This window comes from Eretmochelys imbricata, chromosome 4 (assembly GCF_965152235.1).
Source record: "Eretmochelys imbricata isolate rEreImb1 chromosome 4, rEreImb1.hap1, whole genome shotgun sequence".
Taxonomy (NCBI): Eukaryota; Metazoa; Chordata; order Testudines; family Cheloniidae; genus Eretmochelys; species Eretmochelys imbricata.
In genome coordinates this window covers 125,914,767-125,940,948 of record NC_135575.1, presented here as the reverse complement: position 1 = coordinate 125,940,948, position 26,182 = coordinate 125,914,767, and the positions used below count along the sequence as shown (strand labels likewise).

Here is a 26,182-nt window from a genome sequence, read left to right as displayed (position 1 = left end):
GCCGGACTAGAAGTGCTTGATACTGAGGTCTGACTTGGAATACATAACTCCTATCAAAGTTTGAGATCTATAAAATAAGATGACTCTATCCCATGTGATGCTTGTATTACTGATTACTCAAAGTCATAGTGCAGGGGATTCACTTGCTGGTGTGACAGCCAGAATGCCTTTGTTTAATTTTGCTGAGTGTGGGGTCTGATGACAAAAAACAGACACTCGTGTTTGTTCCATAAATGAAACACTTGCTGAATTGATAGGGGATCTCTCATAGGTGGTCCGTTGTTCAGCTGTCAAAACTGAATTACTATAACCATAGATGTTAACTCTTCTGTTTTAGAAGTACCTCAAGGTTGGAAATGGGTACATGGTTGATAATCCAGAAACCAAGATGCACATTTAGTATGCTAGCCAGATGAGTAAATAGATTATTGCTTGTTTGAAGAAGAACATTTCTGAGTAACCATACTTAGAAAGGACAACTTTTTCAGTTTTTTAGTTAAACCGTGTGGGAAAAGCAGAACGCTCTAGGAGAGAGGTATTGCCTGCTATACATGGTAAAAAAGAATCTAACATTGATCAGGGATGATAGCCAGAAACTTTCCAGGGGTTTTGATGTGCTAAGATGATACACTTGATGTCTATTGAGAGAGAAATTGAACTGTGAATTTGTGGAAGGCCTTTCAACAAGATAGTACCTTCTTCTGATTTCCCAAACCCCCCCCCACCCCCCCCGGACTATTCAGAAAGATGAGAAAAGAAGCTAGAGTGACTTTCAGAAGTCAGTGAAGGTCCTGATTCATAGATCAGTGGCAAAATAATATATTTTATGATTGTTAATGTTAAAACTTGCTAAGGTCTAAGCTGAATAACCCATCTTCTGGGCTGGTGGGTTTAAAAGGTTACTAGCTAAAGAAATTTTCTTTCTGGCATCTGAAGAGTTCTTTTAGAAATATGTTAGATTTATAGAAAATTTAAATATTTTTAATAGGAAAATGAACACTTGAAGAAATTTCAGGTGACTTGGGAATTGCACAATAAGCATCTATTTGAAAATCTGGTATTTTCTGAGCCACTTCTGCAGAACAGCTTGCCAACACTGGTGTCACAGCTAAGGTAAAGTGTCTTTCAATATATCTGTATACACACACATTAAGTAAAGAGAATAATAGATTACATAGTATCTGTAACAAAATAGTTAGATACTTTTGATAAGACTAATGGTAAAACTATTCATTCTTTTTTTTTTTTTAAAGGATTAGATTCTGTTTTATTTTTTTTCACTAAGCAAACCACTGAAATACCTCTTCACATTCCTCACAAACTACTTTAAGATGAGGTGTGATGAAAACATCTGTTCAGTTGGTGCACTTGTATGTAAATTGGGTTTTTCTTTTAATTACTGCATGTTTGTTTAGAATCTTTAGCTGGTCTGCTACTGTAGGTACACTGAAAAACACAAACCTTACAAATGTAGAGCTCAATCCTGCAAAGGTTCACCCCTGAGGATGGTACATATTACCATGATTGGATCCAAGAGTGGCTTCACAGTATATCCCTGGTGGTAAGTGTTAGCAGAATTAGGCTCTCATAAGCAACCCTCAGATAATATCTTTAGCAGTGGCCTACATGCCACTATCCTAAACACACACCAAAAAACATAAAACAAATTAATGGTCATAATATATTAATATCAAACAAAAGCAATCAAATGGACAAAACCCTATTAAACACAGGTTTTTAAAACATTGCTGCTGCTCCTCTGAGTTTTGCTTTCATAGAGACCTTTAAAAATGAGTTACTTTCTTAGTCTGTGCACCTGTTGTTTGTATGTGAAATTGCTGGTGCACTATAGGAAATGCAGTAGCGCGTTTGAATAATAGTTTTGATAGATTTGTAAACGGATCATGTGTTTTGACCCAAATAAGTTAGGAATATTTGCGATCTGTCTTGGATCCCATACAATTGAAAGATTAAACTCTCTCTTTTTAGTAACTGTTGCACTACATTTGTCTTAAACAAATAAATTTGTTGTAAATGTGTAAATGCCAAGTATTTTATTTCAGAGTAGCAGCCGTGTTAGTCTGTATCTGCAGAAAGAAAAGGAGGACTTGTGGCACCTTAGAGACTAACAAATTTATTTGAGCATAAGCTTTCGTGAGCTACAGCCGATGAAGTGAGATGTAGCTCACGAAAGCTTATGCTCAAAATAAATTTTGTTAGTCTCTAAGGTGCCACAAGTCCTCCTTTTCTTTTTAAGTATTTTATTATAACTCCTGATTTTATACAGGTATAAATACTGCAGTATTGCCAACGGAAAATGTTAGATCATGAGTTGGCTTCAGAAATGGAAATTTTGAAAAAATATGTTTTGAGAGTTTTATTTGCCTTTTGGTTTTTGAACCAGTGTAGGGTTCATTGGGGTTAAATTATCATGTTCTTCTCTATAGTCGTGAAGGCTAGAAACTTGCTATTTTGTATAAGAAGGGTAACGTTGTCCAGAGTTGTCATTACTTCAGGAGCGAGGGCATTAAGAAAAAAAATTAATTTCGTGAGTCTCATGATAAAATCATGAGAATTGGCAACACTGATTGCTGGTAGAATTTTAAGCACCATTGAGCATTCCATGTAGTTAACTTATATTCTTAATGCATTTTTATGTTTTCATGATTTTTGGTATGTAGAAAGTATTGTCCTAAAAAAACTGTAGCTGAGGTTTCCATAAAAAATAAACAACTTGAGATCTTGGGTGAAATGGAGTTAGTGGCTTTCGTTTAACAGTGGGCAATAGTTGTCTGCATTCACTTTGTTCTTAGTTATTTTAGGTTCCATTGCTGCCAGATGGTGGTAGGCAGTATTGCATAGCAGTTAGAATAGAGAACTAGGTATGAAGTCCTGGCCCCATTAAAGTCAATGGCAAAACTCTATGAACCTGATTGTGACCAGGATTTCATCTTATGAGATGAGATGCCTGGTTCTGACAATAACTTTTTGAGAAGCTCTCGGCAAGTCACTTAACCTCTTTGCCTTAGTTCACCAATTGGTAAAATGGGGATAATGCTTGACTGAGTGGCATGGCTTGGTTTATATTTGGAGGAACTCAAAGACCTTTGTAATGAAATGCATGTTAGAAGTGTGTAACGTACTATAATCTCTACCTTACTTGGTTCTGAGACCAAGGTTCAGGATGCTGACTTGGTAGTTTGCGGATGCTTGCACTGATGTTTTATGGCAGACCTCAAAGAAACAAGCAGTATAAAACTGCTGATTCCACAGTAGTAGGGGATCAGGAAAGCCTCTGTCTTCCATTCCTGAAAATTCCTCTTTTGAGGGAGAAGTCTCTTTTAACCTACCAGTCTGAGAACAAATGCTGCCTCTAGTGGGTAGGATGTGAGTTTACTCATGAGGGAATTCTGTGCCAAAAAAACAAAAAATCTGCACACACTATTTTAAAATTCTCCAAAATTCTGCAAATTTTATTTGTCAATAAATAAATGCAGAGGCTCCAGCATGGCAGTGGGGAGCACAGGCCACTGACTGCACAGAGGTGGGAGATCACCCTGCAGGCCTCCCCCCTCTCTCCCTGGACATGGACTCAGCAGTGAAGCTGCACCTGATCCTGACACAGCGCAAGGGCCAGGCCAGCCCCAGAAACACCCGAGGCCTTGCCCCTTTATGCCAAGTACACTAGATGTAGGGAGGCAGGTTCAGCCCAGCAGGATCCAAGTGTGGAGCAACTTAATGTGGAGAGATCCAGATGTGGGGTAATTGCCCCACACAGAACCCAATCTGTGTTTGGGCAGCTTTGTGGGGGGATCTGGATGAACAGGTGCTCATGGGTGGTGTGGGGGAGAGGTTCTGGATGCAGAGACAATGGGACTATGCGGGGAGGGGGAGGTCCAGGTGAAGGTAGTTGGAGTTCTGCAGGGGGGTCTGGGTGTGGAGGGCTCAACTGGAGGGGGCGGTCCAGGTGCTGGCTTTGTGTGTTGCAGATCTGGGTGCTTGCTTGGTGGGGCTCAGTGGGATGGGGATCTGGGTTTGTGGGGGCTTGTCAGTGTGGTCCAGGTGGAGGGGGGTGAGTGGGGGAAGGTAGTTTGGGTGAAGGGGTGGGGTCCGGATGCAGAGGATGAGGCTTGTTAGGGTGTGGGTTCAGGGTTCTGGGTTTAGAGCGTGAGGTTTGGTGGGGTGATCTGGGTATGAGGCAGGTCTGGATGCACAGGGGTTGGATGGACGAGGGAAGCAGCTACCTGTAGAGTTAACCCTCCCGTATGGCTGAGGAGTGAAGGGAGCAGTGGTGCAGAGCTTCTGTAGCCAGAGAGGTTTCTGGGGGTGAGTCTGACACAGCCCTGGCCGCTCCTTGTACAGGAGAAGCAAGTCCCATCCTCCCCAGCCCAGCTGGGACAAGCAAGGTAGGAGCCAGTGGCTGAGGCATCCCCAGCCCTGCCGTACCTTCCCCCAGTGATTTATCTCTCCACTAGCTGCTCCGGGCACCTGAGACAAAGCACGTGTGCCGCTGGGGAGCGGCAGCATGACTGTTCTTGTGGCTTCCCTTTGCTTCCCAGTCAGAAAGTCATTTTGCTGTGGGGAAGCAAAAAAGTCGCGGGGGACATGAATTCTTCTCACGTGCAGTGGCACAAAATTCCCCCAGGGGTACGAGTTACTGTGTGTAACCTAGTTATGCAATAGCTTGATTTCATGTCTGTTTTCCCAAATGGAGGCCCAGCAGCCCTAGCTATTAAATAATTAGTGTCATCCTTAATCATTATGCTGATTAACGCTTCACCAGACCTGGGTTTGTCTTTGCTATCCAGCCCTTTGGTAGATGGTCATCTCTACTTAACGCGTATGTGGTTCAGGAAGATAAGTATATCAAGCAATAAAGCTGGGTGAATAAGTATGGCTCAGTTGCGATGACCCTAGGTTTGCTTCTTTCTTACTCACAATTATTGCTTACACGGGTTACAGAACATAAAGAGTGAGCTGTTGTCAGACCTTTATGCTTAAAAATACAAATAAACTTGTTTTGGGGAACTAGTGGCCAAATAGCTTCTGTGTCAGTTACTGTAGTTACATTAAACGTCTAAAGCCATTTTTTTGGATCCTAAAACTATTTTAAGATTTAGTTGGGGTTGGCCCTGCTTTGAGCAGGGGTTTGGACTAGAAGACCTCCTGAGGTGTCTTTCAACCATAACCTTCTGTGATTCTAAGTGGTAGTGTATATCAGAAAGGTTAGTGGACATCAGTGAATCATTTTGATTATTAGGTGGATGCCTCTGCTTCTATTTCATACTCTAATAATTGCTATTTAAACTTTTAGGCTTGGAACAACACATGATTCCTGTAGTGAAGATATGTATAGTACCTTGCTACAAAGGTATCATCAATTGGAACAGGAGATGTGTCAAGTGGCTGAAGCCTGGCTTGAATGCCAGAAAAAAATAGATGATTATGTAGATGAACAGGTAAGGACCATGTAAGCTATTGCCTGCCTTGCAGTAAATGTAAAACATACAAAGTTATATATTGCATACATATTAATTCTTAGATGTACTCCAAAAATTATGACCTTTAGTCAAGGTGGTATAACAGGTGCTGATAAAAATGAATTATTACTTAGTCTGAATTCCTATAGCATGCACCGATGTATCGTGTATTTTAATTACTACTTTTGGATAAGAAACCATAGTCTTTAAGATGAGTTTTGTTAATTAAAAACTTAATCCCCATGTTTTATGTACATTGTCAATAAAGTTACTCATTTCTGCTTAGTTAACAACTACTACAATCCACTTTGGGATGTTGCAAGTAAGTCTGTTAGCAGTGTCTTTGTTAATGTCTTGCATAAAATCTTGAGGATAGCTTCAAAGTATCTGAAGAAAATTCTTGTTGCCAAACTCTGCCACCTGTATAGCCTGCATGCTCTAATCCTAGGTATACTAAAAGTGAAAAATCACCATAAAGAAATCACTTTTCTTTGTTAAAGAAAAGTAGGCACAGCAAATAATGAACATTTGCTATTGTTTATAAGAATCAGACAGAAGTAACGGCTGCTACTCTGAAACCTGTCTTCACAGTAGTTGTCTATCTGATTTTACCTTATTTGAATTTCCTTGTAATATTCATGTACTAACAATGAATACAAATGGTTAAAGGCTGTGTTGCATCTTTGCTTTACAAAGTATAATTATAGGCATCACAAGAGAAGCTCTTGAGGGGGAACAGTGAAACCCATTTTTGCATATGTAAATGACAGTGTCTCTTCTAAAATTTACAGTCTTTCTGGGGCTTGAGAGGTGTAGGTCTTTGCAGGCTCAATTTGTAAGCAGGAAATAAGCACATGTTATAGTAGCCATCATCTGATATAAAGCGTTGAACATGTGTCTGAGTGCAGACTTTGACCAGTCTCCTGCTACAGAGAAAATGCTACAGAGTTACAGTGCAGTTTTGGGAACTATCCAATAGGTTGTGTAATGGAAACAGGAAGCATTCTGGACTCCAGATTTTTTCGGGCGGGGGGGAGGACCACCAATAGATGAGCCTCCTAGGAAAGAGTGGATTTTTTTTCTTCTTGAAAAGAGCAGTTTATAAACAAGCCATTGCCTGCTTCAAATGGTCCTGCCATTGGGAGCATGAGTGAATGGTGAGAAGATCAGTACACTGGCATCACAGTCAGAGAGAACTTTGCTAACACAAGAGGCTGAGACAACGAAACTGCTGAATTGCCACCAATTATTTAGCTGTATAAAAGGAGCAAGAACCAAAAGAGAACTCCAGTAAGTGAAAACAAGCCCTTTCTTAGGGTAAAATGAGCTCTTTTTAAAATAAAAAGCTGTGATTGGGCAGAAGCTATTCTATGCTTTTATAGTTTTTGAATATATGGGGTGTTCAGAGTCCATATGTAAGGAATATCTGAGGGGAGAGGCATCACTGAGATGGTCTCTGGGAGGCAAGGCAGAAGAAATTTTGTCAATAAGGCCATTGCTCCTGTTGAAGATGCACAGAGCGCAAAAAAAAAAAATTTTTTTAAATCAAGAAATCTTACAAAAATTTTTCTATGCTGCAACTAGACTTTGCACCGTTGTCATCTTGGATACGTTGGTGAGAATGGTCAGAAATAGAGTTAAAGGTTTGAAACAGTCTCCCTGTAGCATGTGTACAACTTTTTTAAAATAACACTAGGAAAAATAAGAAATGTGCGTTGCCGTTGAGAAATTAAACTGAACCAAAGTATCTAAAATCCCCACTTGGAGAGACAAATGCTACCTACTGTTAAGGCCTCATAGAATTTGTAGGCATGAGAAAAGCTCGGCAAACTCTTTATACAACATCTTCCAATATCTTTGTGAACAAAAACCTCTTGACAGATGTACTCAGGGTATTATACAAGCAAAGTACAATACAGGTAAAGAGTCACTAGTTAAATAATGTGAAATCAAAATAGTTTAAAAAAACCAAACAGATCTCATGTAAATAAAAAAAAGAATGTAGGGGAAACAGTGATTAAAGTAGGAGACACTTTAATTAAAAAAAAAAAAAAGTGGGGTGGCAGATGCCCAAGAGAACAAGTTCCTGACACCCTAGGCATCACTACAGCAAAAATATCCATCACCTTCTGACTTAAAGTGCAGCATTGGAAAAGTGGGCCTGTCAAAACAGTTACTCCTTAGGAAAATGCTAACATAGACCATCTCAAATATGTCCAGGTTTCTTCCCACAAATGGATTTTAAGATGATCCTGTTGACTTGTAAAGTTAATCTGTTATGCTATCAGCAGCTAGTATAAATAATATTTAAAAGTCCTAAAAAGGAATTACAGCCTGTGATCCACATTTATTTAATGAAGTAACATTATTCTGGAAGCGGAGCTTCTTTTTCTTTAATGATTAAATTCTCACAGAAACACTAAAAATCAGGCTATTATGGTATGAATAATTTGCATAATGAAGCCACTGAAGTATTCAAAGGCTAATGACTCTGAAGTAGCCTTTATGCCATTGCTTCAATAACATGAATATGAGAATGTCTGGTAGTACTAGTGCTAATGTGCATTTGTCATACTTTGTAGTCTTTATACATTTGAAAGATCATATTAGTTTGTGAGAGTTCCCATACTTAAAGGCCTAGATTTTGTCTTTAAGACCACAGCCCTTGTGTAGAGAGGAGTACGGAATCTAATCATGCCAGGAATAACACTGGAGAAATTATGCCTGCCTGAGGCACAATCACACTGAGGCTTCTGCTTGCATATGAGGTCGTGTTGGTCTGCTCAATTTTGTATGCCAGCCCTGCTCCACAGGCTGGTGCAAAGTGAAGGGGACAGAATGACCCCACTCCCTTCCCACCCGTCTTCACTAGCTTGCTCCCATGGAGAGGAAAAATATAGCAATTGTTGTGAGATGCACGGGTGAGTAGGGGAGGCTTCTTGCTTGTCCCTCCACTCCTGTGTGCCTAAGTGAGGGCATCTCAGTTTTTCCCAAAACAGTGAATACAGTATAAGTGAAATTACCTCTCAAACTAGTAGAGATTAAATGCATCCACTATGGTGTTGTGGTTGCTGTGTAGATCAACCATTCACATTTGTACAGTGCTTTACACCCACGTAAGGTAGGTGAATAAATATTTTTTTAGGTGCCTAGATTTAGCAGTGATAGGCGCTACTTGAAGGGATGGATAAGTAGGTAGAATAACTGATACAGAAATTAAGTGACTGCCCATGTCCTCAAAACAGTCAGTAGCAGAGCCAGGAATAGCTCTTGAGCATTCTGTATTGCCATAAATCAGGAACATTTTAATCCCTCTGAGAAGTGGTACAAAGGAGGGTCCATAAGTGTTCATGCTTACTATTACTTTTAACCATTTAAAAACGTTACATGACTTACAGTATTGCTTTTAGTGTAAATTAACATAATTCCCTTGCTGTGAAGGGAATTGAAAATTGAATAGTAGTAATCCAAATTACATTTGATTTTTCTGATTCAGCATTAGAGAGCAAAATCATGCCAAGTAACATTCAAATTCAAGTGTTGAGGTGTAGTGGGTATAGTTCAACATAGTATTTCCTGAGTGAAACAATATTCCTATTGTAAGTGGTAATCTTTTAAACTCATGTTCATGTTTGAATTCTATGTTCATTCCTTGAAATATGAATTTAAGGTAGTACTACAAACTGAGGGTTACAACATGAGCTAATCCTAGTAAGTTCTGGCTCATTTGCTGCAAATTTTGTTCCATAAATATATAACCTCTGAAAGGTTTTGAATTTCTAGTACTTATATGCTAAATAACTAGGTAAGTGTTGAAAGAAACCTGGATAGGTGCTTTCCCTTACCTATTGAACCAGTTCTTTCAAAATGATTTGGGAAACAGATGGAGAAACTCCATTTTTGTACTTCAATGTTAAAAAAAAATTTACTGAATGTAGTATTGTTGTATGCGCGCTGGTCTCAGGATACTACAGACAAGGTGTGTGAAGTATTAGTCAAATAAAAGAGAACTTCTGTTGCTGAGAGACAAGCTTTCAAGTGTACAGAGAGCTCTTCTTCAGGTCTGGGCACTCTCTCACCAACAGAAGGTAGTCCAGTAAAAGATATTATCTCACCCACCTTGTGTCTCAAAAATTTACGGATTTTTCTTTTTTTGTTTTATGTTTGTAGCATTGTTTGTTAACTCTAAAAAGTGTACTCTTCAAAGACAAAATGTAATCTGATTTTAATAGTGCTTTTCCAGGAACGTGCCCCATGGTGCTCTATAATTAAAAAGAAGTATCTTGCTGAGTTAGCTAAACCATAGGCAAGAAATACATTTTAACCTCAATCTTAAACACTAACAATCTAGATCATTACATTTGAATGGTTATAATTTTAAACTTGATCTTTTCTTTTTATATAATCTTACAAAAAAGAACAGTCCAGCTTCAGTAACCAATATTCTTCTATGATTGAATGAAGAGCTCTAGGTCTGTGGAACACCACAAGACTTGCTCTTGACCTTGAGCGTGTATCTGAGACTTGCCATAAGTCCTGTATTGCGAGATCTTCACATTGATCAGGAGATGAGATATTGGGTATCTGATGCAGAACACTTTAAATTTTATCAAAACTTTGTATATAGTATACAGTTGAACTTAATGTCAGTGTAAAGACTTAACTGTGGTGGGGAGGGTGCAAGGGGGGGAAGATTGCCAAATGATTTTACATTTGCTTTAGAGTTTAAATACAGTGGCCTTGCTAATGAAATAAGAAGAGCACTTGGATAAGATAAATTCTGTCTTTTTAATATAACTTGAATAACTTAACTTTGTTTTTAATTACACAAAATTCTTGTGAGTTTTTTCTGAAATAAACATGGACAGGATAAATAAAATAAAATGTGACGGTGGCATAACAAATACAGTGTAGTGTTTTCATGTTTAAACCAATGAATCTCCCTGTATTCTATTTTAGATGGCAATGAAAACAAAACAGCGCATGCTAAAAGAAGACTGGGAATTTTTTAAACAGAGGCGTTTTATTGAAGAGCAGGTAGGATTATGGTGTTTTAGCAATTTATATTAGGTAGTTTGAATATTTTCTGTATGCTATGAGAGACAGACACTTGCAGCTGAAAGAGTAATCTGTATATTATACTAACCATATGTGTTCTAATTCTTCAACCCTATGCTTAGAGCACACTTGGATAAATGGGAGTTAAGCACAGATCAGCTACAGAATTGGGCCCCCATGTTTTTTCTAAACTTTAAGGGTAATTGAGTTTGTTCCTACATGTTAGTCCCTTTGTGTATATCCATAAAAGGCGTGTAACTGCTGAAGTGAGAGAACTGTGTTGTGATCTAATAAAAATAATATACAAAACTCCAGTTATAACTGGATCAGAGAGATTGACTTAGCCTTGTGATTTCTTTAATATGGAAATACATTGTCTTTGAGCTAATGTATTTTGAATGCCAGGTGTTTACTGCTTCTAACTTTAAACTTTTGTAGGTATAAATGTTTTTGACTTTGGGTATTGTGATAGATGATCAAAAGGATACTTTTATCAAGTTATTACTTGCATTATAATTGTCTTTTTAAGTTGAGCATTATAAAAGGAAAGGATTTTTTTTGCCGTTAGTTATGCTATAAACTGGTTAAAATTTTAGTGAACATATACTTGCAATACTAAACCACTGCCTTACAATTTACTTTAGTTAAATAACAAGAAAGCACTAGCTGGTGAGAACAACTTCACAGACACAATGAGGCATATGTTGTCGTCACGTTTGAGCATGCCTGACTGTCCCAACTGTAATTATAGAAGAAGGTGAGCTGATGTTTTTAATGAGTTCATAATAAAACATTAATCTCTTGGGTTAGAGAAAAGAGGATATCAAATATTGTAACTGGCACAGTGCATTTAATAAAATTGAATGCAACTTCAAACGATACCTTTTTAGAAATCTGTGACACTAAGTTTTATTACTATCTTAATTCTTGAGCAGATGTACTTGTGATGACTGCAGCCTTTCACACATTTTAACATGTGGCATCATGGATTCACCAATAACAGATGACATCCATATTAACCAGTTACCACTACAAATTGATTCTGCTCCGGATTATCTGTCTGAGATCCGCCCACCTAGTATGTCTTCAGCAAGCTCAGAATCAGGTTCCAGTTCTCCTATCACAATTCAGCAGCACCCAAGACTCATCCTTACAGATAATGGCTCTGCACCAACTTTGTGAGTGCTGTTTTTATTGCAAATTTTGGAATCCTAATGAAATTGAGAGAACTATGGAAGACAAGTTACAGAAAGTTTGATAGTCATTTAAAGTGAAACTGTCATTGTTTAAAGATTTAACACTTATATTTGCAGTAGTACTTAGCCACATTGGGGAACTTACTCCGAGAGGTATCAACGGCCTGAATTCATTACAATGAAGTGGTAATTCTTGAATATATGTCTTAATTTTATGCCTCCAAATGGCTGTACATTCAGGAGTTCAGGGAGACATCCACCACAGAACCCTGCATACACGTTTAGCCACTGGCAGTGGTAAGGATAAACTTTCTGGATGGTGACCTGCTAGCTAGATGACTTCCTGTTGTTCCACACATTTTTTTCACATCATCTGAGATCTTGCTTTAGACATCTACCCTAAGTGAAATCAGGGTGGATTGATTTGAATCACTGATTTTGATCGTCATGTAAATCAGCAAGCAGGAAATCTTGGTTTAAATCATTGTTTTAAATCTTGTTTTGCATTTGTACTTTTTAGGTATTTTTCCAAAGAAAATTTGAATGAGTGGTTGGTAACCATTAAAACACGTTGGTTTGCCTTTATGCTGTATATCCTGCTGCTTTTGCATACCAAAAGGTTATGCTGTGTCTATACACATTACTTTCATTGAGTTTCTTAATTTTATATGAGGATGTGAGGGAGATTCCCAAACCTGAGCCGGTCTTTTTAGGTGACAAATCTGAGGAACTGTCCCAGATTGAGATGTCATTAGAGGAGGTTTTGGAACGAATTGATGAACTAAACAGTAATAAGTCACCAATGTGACGCCAATTTTTAAAAAGGGCTCCAGAGGTGACCCTGGCAATTACAGGCCAGTAAACCTGACTTCAGTGCTGGGTAAACTGGTTGAAACTATAGTAAAGAACGAAATTGTTAGACACATAGATGAACATAATTTGTTGGGGGAAGAGTCAACATAGAATCATAGAATCATAGAATATCAGGGTTGGAAGGGACCCCTGAAGGTCATCTAGTCCAACCCCCTGCTCGAAGCAGGACCAATTCCCAGTTAAATCATCCCAGCCAGGGCTTTGTCAAGCCTGACCTTAAAAACTTCCAAGGAAGGAGATTCCACCACCTCCCTAGGCAACGCATTCCAGTGTTTCACCACCCTCTTAGTGAAAAAGTTTTTCCTAATATCCAATCTAAACCTCCCCCACTGCAACTTGAGGCCATTACTCCTCGTTCTGTCATCTGCTACCATTGAGAACAGTCTAGAGCCATCCTCTTTGGAACCCCCTTTCAGGTAGTTGAAAGCAGCTATCAAATCCCCCCCTCATTCTTCTCTTCTGCAGGCTAAACAATCCCAGCTCCCTCAGCCTCTCCTCATAAGTCATGTGTTCTAGACCCCTAATCATTTTTGTTGCCCTTCGCTGGACTCTTTCCAATTTATCCACATCCTTCTTGTAGTGTGGGGCCCAAAACTGGACACAGTACTCCAGATGAGGCCTCACCAATGTCGAATAGAGGGGGACGATCACATCCCTCGATCTGCTCGCTATGCCCCTACGTATACATCCCAAAATGCCATTGGCCTTCTTGGCAACAAGGGCACACTGCTGACTCATATCCAGCTTCTCGTCCACTGTCACCCCTAGGTCCTTTTCCGCAGAACTGCTGCCTAGCCATTCGGTCCCTAGTCTGTAGCGGTGCATTGGATTCTTCCGTCCTAAGTGCAGGACCCTGCACTTATCCTTATTGAACCTCATCAGATTTCTTTTGGCCCAATCCTCCAATTTGTCTAGGTCCTTCTGTATCCTATCCCTCCCCTCCAGCGTATCTACCACTCCTCCCAGTTTAGTATCGTCCGCAAATTTGCTGAGAGTGCAATCCACACCATCCTCCAGATCATTTATGAAGATATTGAACAAAACCGGCCCCAGGACCGACCCCTGGGGCACTCCACTTGACACCGGCTGCCAACTAGACAGGGAGCCATTGATCACTACCCGTTGAGCCCGACAATCTAGCCAGCTTTCTACCCACCCTATAGTGCATTCATCCAGCCCATACTTCCTTAACTTGCTGACAAGAATACTGTGGGAGACCGTGTCAAAAGCTTTGCTAAAGTCAAGAAACAATACATCCACTGCTTTCCCTTCATCCACAGAACCAGTAATCTCATGATAAAAGGCGATTAGATTAGTCAGGCGTGACCTTCCCTTGGTGAATCCATGCTGGCTGTTCCTGATCACTTTCCTTTCATGCAAGTACTTCAAGATTGATTCTTTGAGGACCTGCTCCATGATTTTTCCAGGGACTGAGGTGAGGCTGACTGGCCTGTAGTTCCCAGGATCCTCCTTCTTTCCTTTTTTAAAGATTGGCACTACATTAGCCTTTTTCCAGTCATCCGGGACTTCCCCGGTTCGCCACGAGTTTTCAAAGATAATGGCCAATGGCTCTGCAATCACAGCCGCCAATTCCTTCAGCACTCTCGGATGCAACACGTCTGGCCCCATGGACTTGTGCACGTCCAGCTTTTCTAAATAGTCCCTAACCACCTCTATCTCCACAGAGGGCTGGCCATCTCTTCCCCATTTTGTGATGCCCAGCGTAGCAGTCTGGGAGCTGACCTTGTTAGTGAAAACAGAGGCAAAAAAAGCATTGAGTACATTAGCTTTTTCCACATCCTCTGTCACTAGGTTGCCTCCCTCATTCAGTAAGGGTCCCACACTTTCCTTGGCTTTCTTCTTGTTGCCAACATACCTGAAGAAACCCTTCTTGTTATTCTTGACATCTCTCGCTAGCTGCAGCTCCAGGTGCGATTTGGCCCTCCTGATTTCATTCCTACATGCCCGAGCAATATTTTTATACTCTTCCCTGGTCATATGTCCAACCTTCCACTTCTTGTAAGCTTCTTTTTTATGTTTAAGATCCGCTAGGATTTCACCGTTAAGCCAAGCCGGTCGCCTGCCATATTTACTATTCTTTCGACTCATCGGGATGGTTTGTCCCTGTAACCTCAACAGGGATTCCTTGAAATACAGCCAGCTCTCCTGGACTCCTTTCCCCTTCAAGTTAGTCCCCCAGGGGATCCTGGCCATCCGTTCCCTGAGGGAGTCGAAGTCTGCTTTCCTGAAGTCCAGGGTCCGTATCCTGCTGCTTACCTTTCTTCCCTGCGTCAGGATCCTGAACTCAACCAACTCATGGTCACTGCCTCCCAGATTCCCATCCACTTTTGCTTCCCCCACTAATTCTACCTGGTTTGTGAGCAGCAGGTCAAGAAAAGCGCCCCCCCTAGTTGGCTCCTCTAGCACTTGCACCAGGAAATTGTCCCCTACGCTTTCCAAAAACTTCCTGGATTGTCTATGCACCGCAGTATTGCTCTCCCAGCAGATATCAGGAAAATTAAAGTCACCCATGAGAATCAGGGCATGCGATCTAGTAGCTTCCGTGAGCTGCCAGAAGAAAGCCTCATCTACCTCATCCCCCTGGTCCGGTGGTCTATAGCAGACTCCCACCACTACATCACTCTTGTTGCACACACTTCTAAACTTAATCCAGAGACACTCAGGTTTTTCTACAGTTTCGTACCGGAGCTCTGAGCAGTCATACTGCTCCCTTACATACAGTGCTACTCCCCCACCTTTTCTGCCCTGCCTGTCCTTCCTGAACAGTTTATAACCATCCATGACAGTACTCCAGTCATGTGAGTTATCCCACCAAGTCTCTGTGATTCCAATCACATCATAGTTCCTTGACATTACCAGGACCTCCAGTTCTCCCTGCTTGTTTCCAAGGCTTTGTGCATTTGTATATAAGCACTTGAGATAACCTGTTGATCGCCCCTCATTCCCAGTATGAGGCAGGAGCCCTCCCCTCACAGACATTTCTGCCTGTGCTTCCTCCCGGTATCCCTCTTTCCCACTTACCTCAGGGCTTTGGTCTCCTTCCCCCGGTGAACCTAGTTTAAAGCCCTCCTCACTAGGTTAGCCAGCCTGCTGGCAAAGATGCTCTTCCCTCTCTTCGTAAGATGGAGCCCGTCTCTGCCCAGCACTCCTCCTTCATGGAACACCATCCCATGGTCAAAGAATCCAAAGCCTTCTCTCCGATACCACCTGCGTAGCCATTCGTTGACTTCCACGATTCGACGGTCCCTACCCAGGCCTTTTCCTTCCACGGGGAGGATGGACGAGAAGACCACTTGCGCCTCAAACTCCTTTATCCTTCTTTCCAGAGCCACGTAGTCCGCAGTGATCCGCTCAAGGTCATTCTTGGCAGTATCATTGGTGCCCACGTGGAGAAGCAGGAAGGGGTAGCGATCCGAGGGCTTGATGAGTCTCGGCAGTCTCTCCGTCACATCGCGAATCTTAGCCCCCGGCAAGCAGCAGACTTCTCGGTTTTCCCTGTCAGGGCGGCAGATAGATGACTCAGTCCCCCGGAGGAGAGAGTCCCCGACCACCACCACCCGCCTTCTCCTCTTGGGAGTGGTGGTCGTGGAACCCCCAACCTCAGGACATCGCATCTCATGCCTTCCAACCAGCGGAGTCTCCTTCTGCTTTCTCGCCCCAGACATATCATCTGGTCCACTCTCCGCAACGGTACCTGTGGAGAGAACATGAAAGCGGTTAGTTACCTGTGTCTGTGTTACTGGAACCCGGACATTCCGCTTACCTCTTCTGGAGGTCACATGTTGCCAAGCTTCTTCACTGGCCTCTTGGCTCCTGTGTGCAACCTGCTCTATATCTTTAGAGCTTTGTGCCCCTAGAAGCCTATCCTGAGTTTTGTCCAGAAAATCCTCAGTTTCTCGTATGCAACGCAGGGTCGTTATCTGTTGCTCCAGACCTTCAATCTTCTCTTCCAATATGGAGACCAGCTTGCACTTTGTACAGACAAAGTCGCTTCTGTCCTGTGGAAGAAAGACAAACATGGCACATCCAGTGCAGGTCACAACAGCTGAACCCCGCCCTTCCATATCACCTTCCTACTACGAGCTTCCTCAGAGCAGTTTGCAAGACGTAAGCCTCACTGGGCTCACTCCAGGCGAACTCCCAGGCAAACTCCTGCTGTGAGCTGCTCTGCTGTCCCCGCTGCTCAGCTGGTTCGCTGCCGCTCAGCTGGTTCGCGAAGCTCTGGCTCTTTTTAAACAGCCAGGCTTCCCTGACGCAAACAAACAGACACCCTAATGCCCGCCCCCTGCAGGCTAGCAGCCAATCAGACACTCACTCAGGCTCTCACACTGCATGGTTTTTGTAAAGGGAAATCATGCTTCACCAATCTACTAGAATTCTTTGAGGGTCAACAAGCATGTGGACGAGGGATCTAGTGGATATACTGTATTTAGATTTTCAGAAAGCCTTTGACAAGGTTCTTCACCAAAGGCTCTGAAGCAAAGTAAGCAGTCATGGGATAAGAGGGAAGGTTCTCTCATGGATTGGTAACTGGTTAAAAGATAGGAAACAAAGGGTAGGAAAAAATACAGTTTTCAGAACGGAGAGAGGTAAATAGTGGTGTCCCCCAGGGGTCTGTACTGAGTCCAGTCCTATTCAACATATTCATAAATGATTTGGAAAAAGAAGTAAACCGTGAGGTTGCAAATTTTGCCGATGATACAAAACTATTCAAGATAGTTAAGTCCCAGGCAGACTGCCAAGAGCTACAAAAAGATCTCTCAAAACTGGGTGACTGGGCAACAAAATGGCAGATGAAATTTCATGTTGATCAATGCAAAGTAATGTACATTGGAAAACATAGTCCCAACTATACGTATAAAATGATGGGGTCTAAATTAGCTGTGACCACTCAAGAAAGAGATCTTGGAGTCACTGTGGATTGTTCCCTGAAAACATCCACTCAGTGTGCAGCGGCAGTCAAAGAAGCGAACAGAAAGTTGGAAAACATTAGGAAAGGGATAGCTAATAAGAAAATATCATCATATTGCTTCTATATAAATCCATGGCACGCCACATCCTGAATACTGCTTACAGATGTGGTCATCCCATCTCAAAAAAGATGTATTGGTATTGGAAAAGGTTCAGAAACGGGCAACAGAAATGATTAGGGGTATGGAATGGCTGCCATATGAGTAGAGATTAATAAGACTTGGACTTTTCATCTTAGAAAAGACACGACTAAGGGGGGATATGATTGAGGTCTATAAAACCATGACAAAAGGAAGTATTTTTTCACACAGCGCAGTCAACCTGTGGAACTCCTTGCCAGAGGATGTTGTGAAGGCCAAGACTATAACAGGGTTCAAAAAAGAACTAGGTAAATTCATGGAGGATAGGTCCATCAATGGCTATTAGCCAGGTTGGGCAGGGATGGTGTTTGCCAGAAGCTGGGAATGGGCAACAGGGGATGGATCATTTGATGATTTTCTGTTCTGTTGATTCCCTCTGGGGCACCTGGCATTGGCCACCTGTTGGAAGACAGGATACTGGGCTAGATGGACCTTAGGTCTGACCCAGTATGGCCATTCTTATGTTCTGTATGTTATGTTAAAAATGGTGAGTAATGTATTATTTATGAGATAAAATATTTACTTGTGATTTGTGCCAAGGTTGAGTGGGAATTCAGATGTAATAAAAAATGTACAAAAGCAGCATTTAAAGGTTGGTTTTTAATTAATCTACCTTAAAATCTGTGTGATATATAAGAAAACTTATAAAAACAGGTTTTGAGTTTTAAAACTAACTGATTATTAAACAAAGGGAGTATTATCTGTAGTTAGTGAATTAAACCGATTGTTCCTGGTCACCATGTCCTTCAAGATTTTAGAAGTAGCAGACCTCGTCCTCCTACATCTACTTTTTGTTCCTAGGTTGGAAGAGGAAAACAAGCTTTCTTGCTTTTTTCAACTCTCAGTTGACTTGTTAACTTTGATCTAGTCATTGAACTGAACTAGTTAAATAAACTGAAATGAAGAAAATATTCTCTTTGCACCTACAGAAGAAGCTAGTGCTCTCAAAAGGTGGCTTAGCATTTCAACAATGTCTGGTTCCAGGTGCTTCACCAGTTCAGTGATTTGACTTCCTTTAAAACTTTGGCAGGAAACATGTATTGCGTAGTGTTTTGGGTGTGGGTTGTTTTTTTTGGTTTTGTTTTTTACTTATTCTAATCTATTAAAATGATTTAGATTAAGACCTTAACATAAACTATCATAAATTCAAATTTAACTTTAAATATAAAAATCTGATTTAAACTAGAAAAATCTGATTTTTAAAGTTTTCTTTTAAAATTGGTTTTAATCCTCTGTGAACGAAATATTGTTACACGTGCACCGCATGTCTAAGGAATACAACCTTACCTGTCACGTACTAACCAGAGATGACTCAGACAATCATAACTGGTATTTTTCTGGTTTGCCTTACAAAGAATCATAGAATATCAGAGTTGGAAGGGACCTCTGGAGGTCATCTAGTCCAACCCCCTGCCAAGAGCAGAACCAATCCCAATTAAATCATCCCACCCAGGGCTTTGTCAAGCCTGACCTTAAAAGCTTCTAAGGAAGGGGATTCCACCACCTCTCTAGGTAACGCATTCCAGTGTTTCACCACCCTCCTAGTGAAAAAGTTTTTCCTAATATCCAACCTAAATCTCCCCCACTGCAACTTGAGACCATTATTCCTTGTCCTGTCATCTGCTGTCACTGAGAATAATCTAGATCCATCCTCTTTGGATCCACCTTTCAGGTAGTTAAAAGCAGCTATCAAATCCCCCCTCATTCTTCTCTTCCATAGACTAAACAATCCCAGTTCCCTCAGCCTCTACTCATAAGTCATGTGTTCCAGACCCCTAATCATTTTTGTTGCCCTTCACTGGACTCTCTCCAATTTTTCCACATCCTTCTTGTAGTGTGGGGCCCAAAACTGGGCACAGTACTCCGGATGAGGCCTCACCAATGTCGAACAGAGGGGAACGATCACGTCCCTCATTCTGCTGGCAATGCCCCTAGTTATACACCCCAAAATGCCATTGGCCTTCTTGGCAACAAGGGCACACTGTTGACTCATATCCAGCTTCTCGTCCATTGTCACCCCTAGGTCCTTCTCTGCAGAACTGCTGCCTAGCCACTCGGTCCCTAGTCTGTAACGGTGCATTGGATTCTTCCGTCCTAAGTGCAGGACTCTGCCCTTGTCCTTGTTGAACCTCATCAGATTTCTTTTGGCCCAATCCTCTAATTTGTCTAGGTCCCTCTCTATCCTATCCCTGCCCTCCAGCGTATCTACCACTCCTCCCAGTTCAGTGTCATCCACAAACTTGCTGAGGGTGCAATCCACACCATCCTCCAGATCATTAATGAAGATATTGAACAAAACCGGCCCCAGGACCGACCCTTGGGGCACTCCGCTAGATACCGGCTGCCAACTAGACATGGAGCCATTGATCACTACCCGTTGAGCCCGACAATCTAGCCAACTTTCTAACCACCTTGTAGTGCATCCATCCAGCCCATACTTCTTTAACTTGCTGGCAAGAATACTGTGAGAGATCATGTCAAAAGCTTTGATAAAGTCAAGGAATAACACGTCCACTGCTTTCCCTTCATCCACAGAACCAGTTATCTCATCATAGAAGGCAATTAGATTAGTCAAGCATGACTTTCCCTTGGTGAATCCATGCTGACTGTTCCTGATCACTTTCCTCTCCTCTAAGTGCTTCACAATTGATTCCTTGAGGACATGCTCCATGATTTTTCCGGGGACTGAGGGGAGGCTGACTGGCCTATAGTTCTCAGGATCTTCCTTCTTCCCTTTTTTAAAGATGGGCACTACATTAGCCTTTTTCCAGTTGTCCAGGACCTCCCACGATCGCTATGAGTTTTCAAAGATAATGGCCAATGGCTCTGCAATCACATCCGCCAATTCCTTTAGCACTCTCCGATGCAATGCATCCAGCCCCATGGATTTGTGCACGTCCAGCTTTTCTAAATAGTCCTGAACCACTTCTTTCTTCACAGAGGGCTGGCCACTTCCTCCCAATGCTGTAGTCTGGGAGCTGACCTTGTTCGTGAAGACAGAGGCAAAAAAAGCATTGAGTACATTAGCTTTTTCCACATCCTCTGTCACTAGGTTGCCTCCCTCATTCAGTAAGGGGCCCACACTTTCCTTGGCTTTCTTCTTGTTGCCAACATACCTGAAGAAACCCTTCTTGTTACTCTTAACATCTCTTGCTAGCTGCAACTCCAGGTGTGATTTTAGCCTTCCTGATTTCACTCCTGCATGCCCGAGCAATATTTTTATAGTCTTCCCTGGTCATTTGTCCAATCTTCCACTTCTTGTAAGTCTCTTTTTTGTGTTTAAGATCAGCAAGGATTTCACTGTTAAGCCAAGCTGGTCGCCTGCCATATTTACTATTCTTTCTACACGGGATGGTTTGTCCCTGTAAACACAATAAGGATTCTTTAAAATACAGCCAGCTCTCCTGGACTCCTTTCCCCCTCATGTTATTCTCCCAGGGGATCCTGCCCATCAGTTCCCGGAGGGAGTCAAAGTCTGCTTTTCTGAAGTCCAGGTCCGTATTCTGCTGCTCTCCTTTCTTCCCTGTGTCAGGATCCTGAACTCGACCATCTCATGATCACTGCCTCCCAGGTTCCCATCCACTTTTGCTTCCCCTAGTAATTCTTCTTGTGAGCAGCAGGTCAAGAAGAGCTCTGCCCCAGTTGGTTCCTCCAGCACTTGCACCAGGAAATTGTCCCCTACACTTCCTGGATCGTCTGTGCACCGCTGTATTGCTCACACAGCAGATATCAGGATGATTGAAGTCGCCCATGAGAACCAGGGCGTGCGATCTAGTAGCTTCTGGTAGTTGGCAGAAGAAAGCCTCGTCCACTTCATCCCCCTGGTCCGGTGGTCAATAGCAGACTCCCACCACGACATCACCCTTGTTGCTCACGCTTCTAAACTTAATCCAGAGACTCTCGGGTTTTTCTGCAGTTTCATACTTGAGCTCTGAGCAGTCATACTGCTCCCTTACATACAGTGCAACTCCCCCACCTTTTCTGACCTCCCTGTCCTTCCTGAACAGTTTATACCCATCAATGACAGTATTCCAGTCATGCGAGTTATCCCACCAAGTCTCAGTTATTCCAATCACATCATAATTCCCTGACTTTGCCAGGACCTCCAGTTCTCCCTGCTTGTTTCCGAGGCTTTGTGCATTTGTATATAGGCACTTGAGATAACCTGCTGATCGCTCCTCGTTCTCAGTATGAGGCAGGAGCCCTCCCCCTCACACGCTCCTGCTTGTGCTTCCTCCCAGTATCCCGCTTCCCCACCTGCCTCAGGGCTTTGGTCTCCTTCCCCCACTGAACCTAGTTTAAAGCCCTCCTCACTAGGTTAGCCAGCCTGCTCGCGAAGATGCTCTTCCCTCTCTTCGTTAGGTGGATCCCGTCTCTGCCTAGCACTCCTCCTTCTTGGAACACCTTCCCAGGGTCAAAGAATCCAAAGCCTTCTCTCCTACAGCACCTGCGTAGCCATTCATTGACTTCCACGATTCGATGATCCCTACCCCGGCCTTTTCCTTCCACGGGGAAGATGGACGAGAACACCACTTGCGCCTCATACTCCTTTAACCTCCTTCCCAGAGCCACGTAGTCTGCAGTGATCTGCTCAAGGTCATTCTTGGCAGTATCATTGGTTCCCACGTGGAAAAGCAGGAAGGGGTAGCGGTCCGAGGGCTTGATGAGTCTCGGCAGTCTCTCCGTCACATCGCGAATCTTAGCCCCTGGCAAGCAGCAGACTTCTCTGTTTTTTCCTGGTCAGGACGGCAGGTAGATGACTCAGTCCCCCTGAGGAGAGAGTCCCCAACCACCACCACCCGCCTCCTTTTCTTGGGAGTGGTGGTCGTGGGACCCCCAACCTCAGGACAGTGCATCTCATGCCTTTCAACTGGCGGAGTCTTCTTCTGCTCCCTTCTCCCAGACGTATCATCTGGGCCACTCCCCGCAATGGTACCTGGGGAGAGAACATGAAAACGGTTACTTACTTGTCTCTGCGTTGCTGGTACATGGACGTTCCCCCTTCTTCTGGAGGTCACATGTTGCCAAATTTCTTCACCGTCCTTCTGTCCCCGCTGCGCAGCCTGCTCTGAATCTTCAGAACCTTGTGCCCGTAGAAGCATATCCTGACATCTGTCCAGGAAATCTTCAGATTCTCTTATACAACACAGGGTCGATACCTGTTGCTCCAGACCTTGAACCTTCTCTTCCAGTATGGAGACCAGCTTGCACTTTGTACACACAAAGTCGCTTCTGTCCTGTGGAAGAAAGACAAACATGGCACATCCAGTGCGGGTCACAACAGCTGAACACTCCCCATCCATATTACCTTCCTACTACGAGCTTCCTCAGGAGATGCAGTAATTACTCAGAGAAGCTGTCAGGGTGCAAGCCTCAGTGGGCTTACCCCAGGCGAACTCCCAGGCAAACTCCTGCTGTTTGCTGCTCTGCTGTTCCCCACTGCTCAGCTGGTTTGCGGAGCGCTGGCTTTTTTAGACAGCCAGGCTCACCTGAAACAAAACACTCCCAAATCCCGCCCTTTTCAGCCAACCGATCAAGCACTCGCTCAAACTTTCAAGCAACGATTGAGCAACGATAAACCTGAATATAAGAACTGCTTAATGATTTTTTTTGGCTATCTAGTGTGAGAACAGGAGACTTTTTTTGAAAGGTTAGTCACCTGATTACAAGTAACTGACTTCTGAAATCTTCTATCAAGACTGTTGAGTTGACATTAATTAAGACTCCTAGCAAAGATTCATGTGCAGTGAAAAAAGTTCTTCTCTCATCTCCTTCTAATAATCATAGTGATTTTAGAAACTGAGGCATTTGATATTGCTTCCTGACCCTTCCCCAAAACCAGAAAGGGGTAGAAATGGTTTTAAAATTGTGGGAGTGGATTGAATTTTTTATTCCCGACCCATCAAGCCTTCTTAGCAACTGTCTAACTACTACACCCTGTTACAGTATGTGGCACATCAACAACAGTGAAGGACATTTAAGTTGATTCTGCTATGGTGATCAGTAGTGAAATAGCTAACCTAGGTATTTTAGGGAGTTGTCATTAAGATTCAACATTAACATTTTATTGAAGTGAATGAGAATAGCACAAATATGTCAATTATTGTTTCAAGCTAATATCACTTCATTGATTTCTACCTGGGTCTCATTTCAAAATTTATCTTTGCATTTATTATTGCTAGACTTACTGTTTTATGTTCAAGAATCTATGCTTTCATTATAATCTTGTGCAAAGTTTATTGAAAAGGGCATTTATATGGCAATTTATGCAGTGGCGCAGTTGCATTATACTCAGTGTTTCTGATCACTGTAATTATTTTTCTGTTTGAAGCAGTTAAAGTGCCATTCAGCTTGTTTGTTTATTTTGACACACATTTAAATCAGCATGTTTCCAAAACAACTAGCATTGTGCAAGTATTTCAGTTTTCCTATCTACTTAAATACTAGCATCTATATCTCTCTCTGTTTGCTGTGTTGATACTAGCCTAATGCCTAAATGAGACCAAAACAGTTGTTTGGGTAGTTCTATGATGTTGCACTGTGGTGTTATGAAAAACATCAGTAGGTTTTCTTCTCTTGTATTTAAATTATCTGTCTTCTAGTTCTTCATCTTTGTAAAATTTTCAAAGATGAGGGTGGGCTTTTGTAATATTATGGATCTGCTTTTGCCAATATTTTACTATATTATCTCAGAAGTTCTTAAGCTAACTTCAGTTCTCCAAGAATGAAGATCAATAATATTAACTGTCTTCTGAGATACTAATTTAAACTGCACTTACTGAAGGCAGTGTTATCTACAGACAGACACTAGTTCACTCTTCCTTCAGGGGAGGATCATTCTGTTTCTCAAATTAGGGCCTAAATAATCTCTTAGGTATTTCTGTCCCTGTGGCACATGTGACGTATGCCTAATGGTACTGTACTGTAATTAAATCTCAGCAAAAGTCTTACTGGAATGCAAAAGGACATAATAATACACTTAAAGAGCTCTTTATATGTTTGAGTGCTATACAGATATTACTGCAACACCCTCGTGAGGTAGGTAACTAAGCTTGCATACTTCGTTCAGTTGTGGCAGGAAAAATTTCTAGTCCCCTATTCAGGAATTGTATGAATAGGCACTATAAAAAGGCCTGAAGGATGAATGCTTTTTTTTTTTATTTTTTAAACATAGCTAAGCTAATATAGTGTGGTATCCAAGAATGCGTTATTAGGGGGAAATTTTAAAATGAATGATCATTAATCAAAAAATGAGATTGTTATACTTAGTAATTCATGTAGGGAATTCTGGCTTAACATTGTCAGTGCTTGAAATATTTTAAACTTTTACAGTTCATACATTTTCTACCAATAAACTCATTGAAATAAGGCTTTTGTCTCATCAGAGCAAAGCTGGATTTACCCTTCATTGTGTTTTGGCATGGTGGAGTTATTGGATTTCTTGATGGCACAGTATTAGGGAAAAATTACACATAAAAATACTAGAAAATCTTTTTAGCCCAGGCTTTCTGGTGAGGAGTTAAGCTAGTACCTTAAACAGGCTAGATGGTAGGTAGTTAGCAAGTCTGTTTTAAAAAACAGCTATCTTTAACTATTTCGAAGCAGATCAATTTAAATTGAAATACAAATTATGTATCTAAATTTTATTTCATTCCAATGTTTTGTAACTGCTTTCACAGTGGCTTAGGTTACTGATCATCATCATTTATGTAAGCCTCTCTTTCCGCAGTGGTAGTGATGATGAAGATGTTGCACCATTATCAGCAAAATTTGCTGATATCTATCCATTGAATAACTATGATGATGCAGAGGTCGTAGCCAACATGAATGGAATCCATAGCGAATTAAATGGTGGAGGGGAAAACATGGCATTGAAAGATGAGGTATATGCACTTTACATAAATTTTGTCTTTAATCTGTCAAATGAAATAATCATTGGAGACTAGTTTATCTTTTTTTTTTTTTTTTTTTTTAAACTACGGATTTTCAGTCTCCTCAGGTGAGCAGTACTAGCAGCAGTTCTTCAGAAGCAGATGATGAAGAAGCAGATGGGGAAAGCAGTGGTGAACCACCAGGGACTCAGAAGGAGGAAATAAGTCTAGGAAAAAGAACATTAAGGAAAGATGAGGCCAAAATGGATAGTCCACCCCCATCTTACCCAAGTCAGCAGGTATAGCTCACTAAAGTCTTATATCCATTGTAAGTTACCTTTAAAATCTTGACTATTTGAGAATGAGTGAAAATAGTTTAATTAGAAGGTAAGTTGCAGATATAGGGAATCTTTTGATCTCTTAAGCTGTCATTATGAGACTTAAATTATTTTCACAACTGAATATATAACCGTTAGAAATCTAGTGTTGGCTGGCCTTCTTGAAACTGAAATCTGAGACCTTTTGTAAGGAGTTGTACTCTTTGCTGCTGCTGTCTTAAAAAGACTGCTTCC

At 41.7% G+C, this 26,182-nt stretch overlaps 1 protein-coding gene across 3 annotated transcripts in view; it reads left to right on the top strand.

Moving 5' to 3' along the window:
• Positions 1–26,182, top strand: part of FAM193A (family with sequence similarity 193 member A) — a 108,591-nt gene that overhangs the window by 57,189 nt on the left and 25,220 nt on the right. For all 3 annotated transcript variants that reach the window (XM_077815920.1, XM_077815919.1, XM_077815918.1), the window contains 7 exons: positions 989–1,113; positions 5,315–5,459; positions 10,440–10,517; positions 11,183–11,295; positions 11,474–11,716; positions 25,469–25,622; positions 25,730–25,909. In XM_077815920.1, the coding sequence (XP_077672046.1) occupies positions 989–1,113; positions 5,315–5,459; positions 10,440–10,517; positions 11,183–11,295; positions 11,474–11,716; positions 25,469–25,622; positions 25,730–25,909 (1,038 nt within the window). The remainder of the gene's footprint in view (positions 1–988; positions 1,114–5,314; positions 5,460–10,439; positions 10,518–11,182; positions 11,296–11,473; positions 11,717–25,468; positions 25,623–25,729; positions 25,910–26,182) is intronic.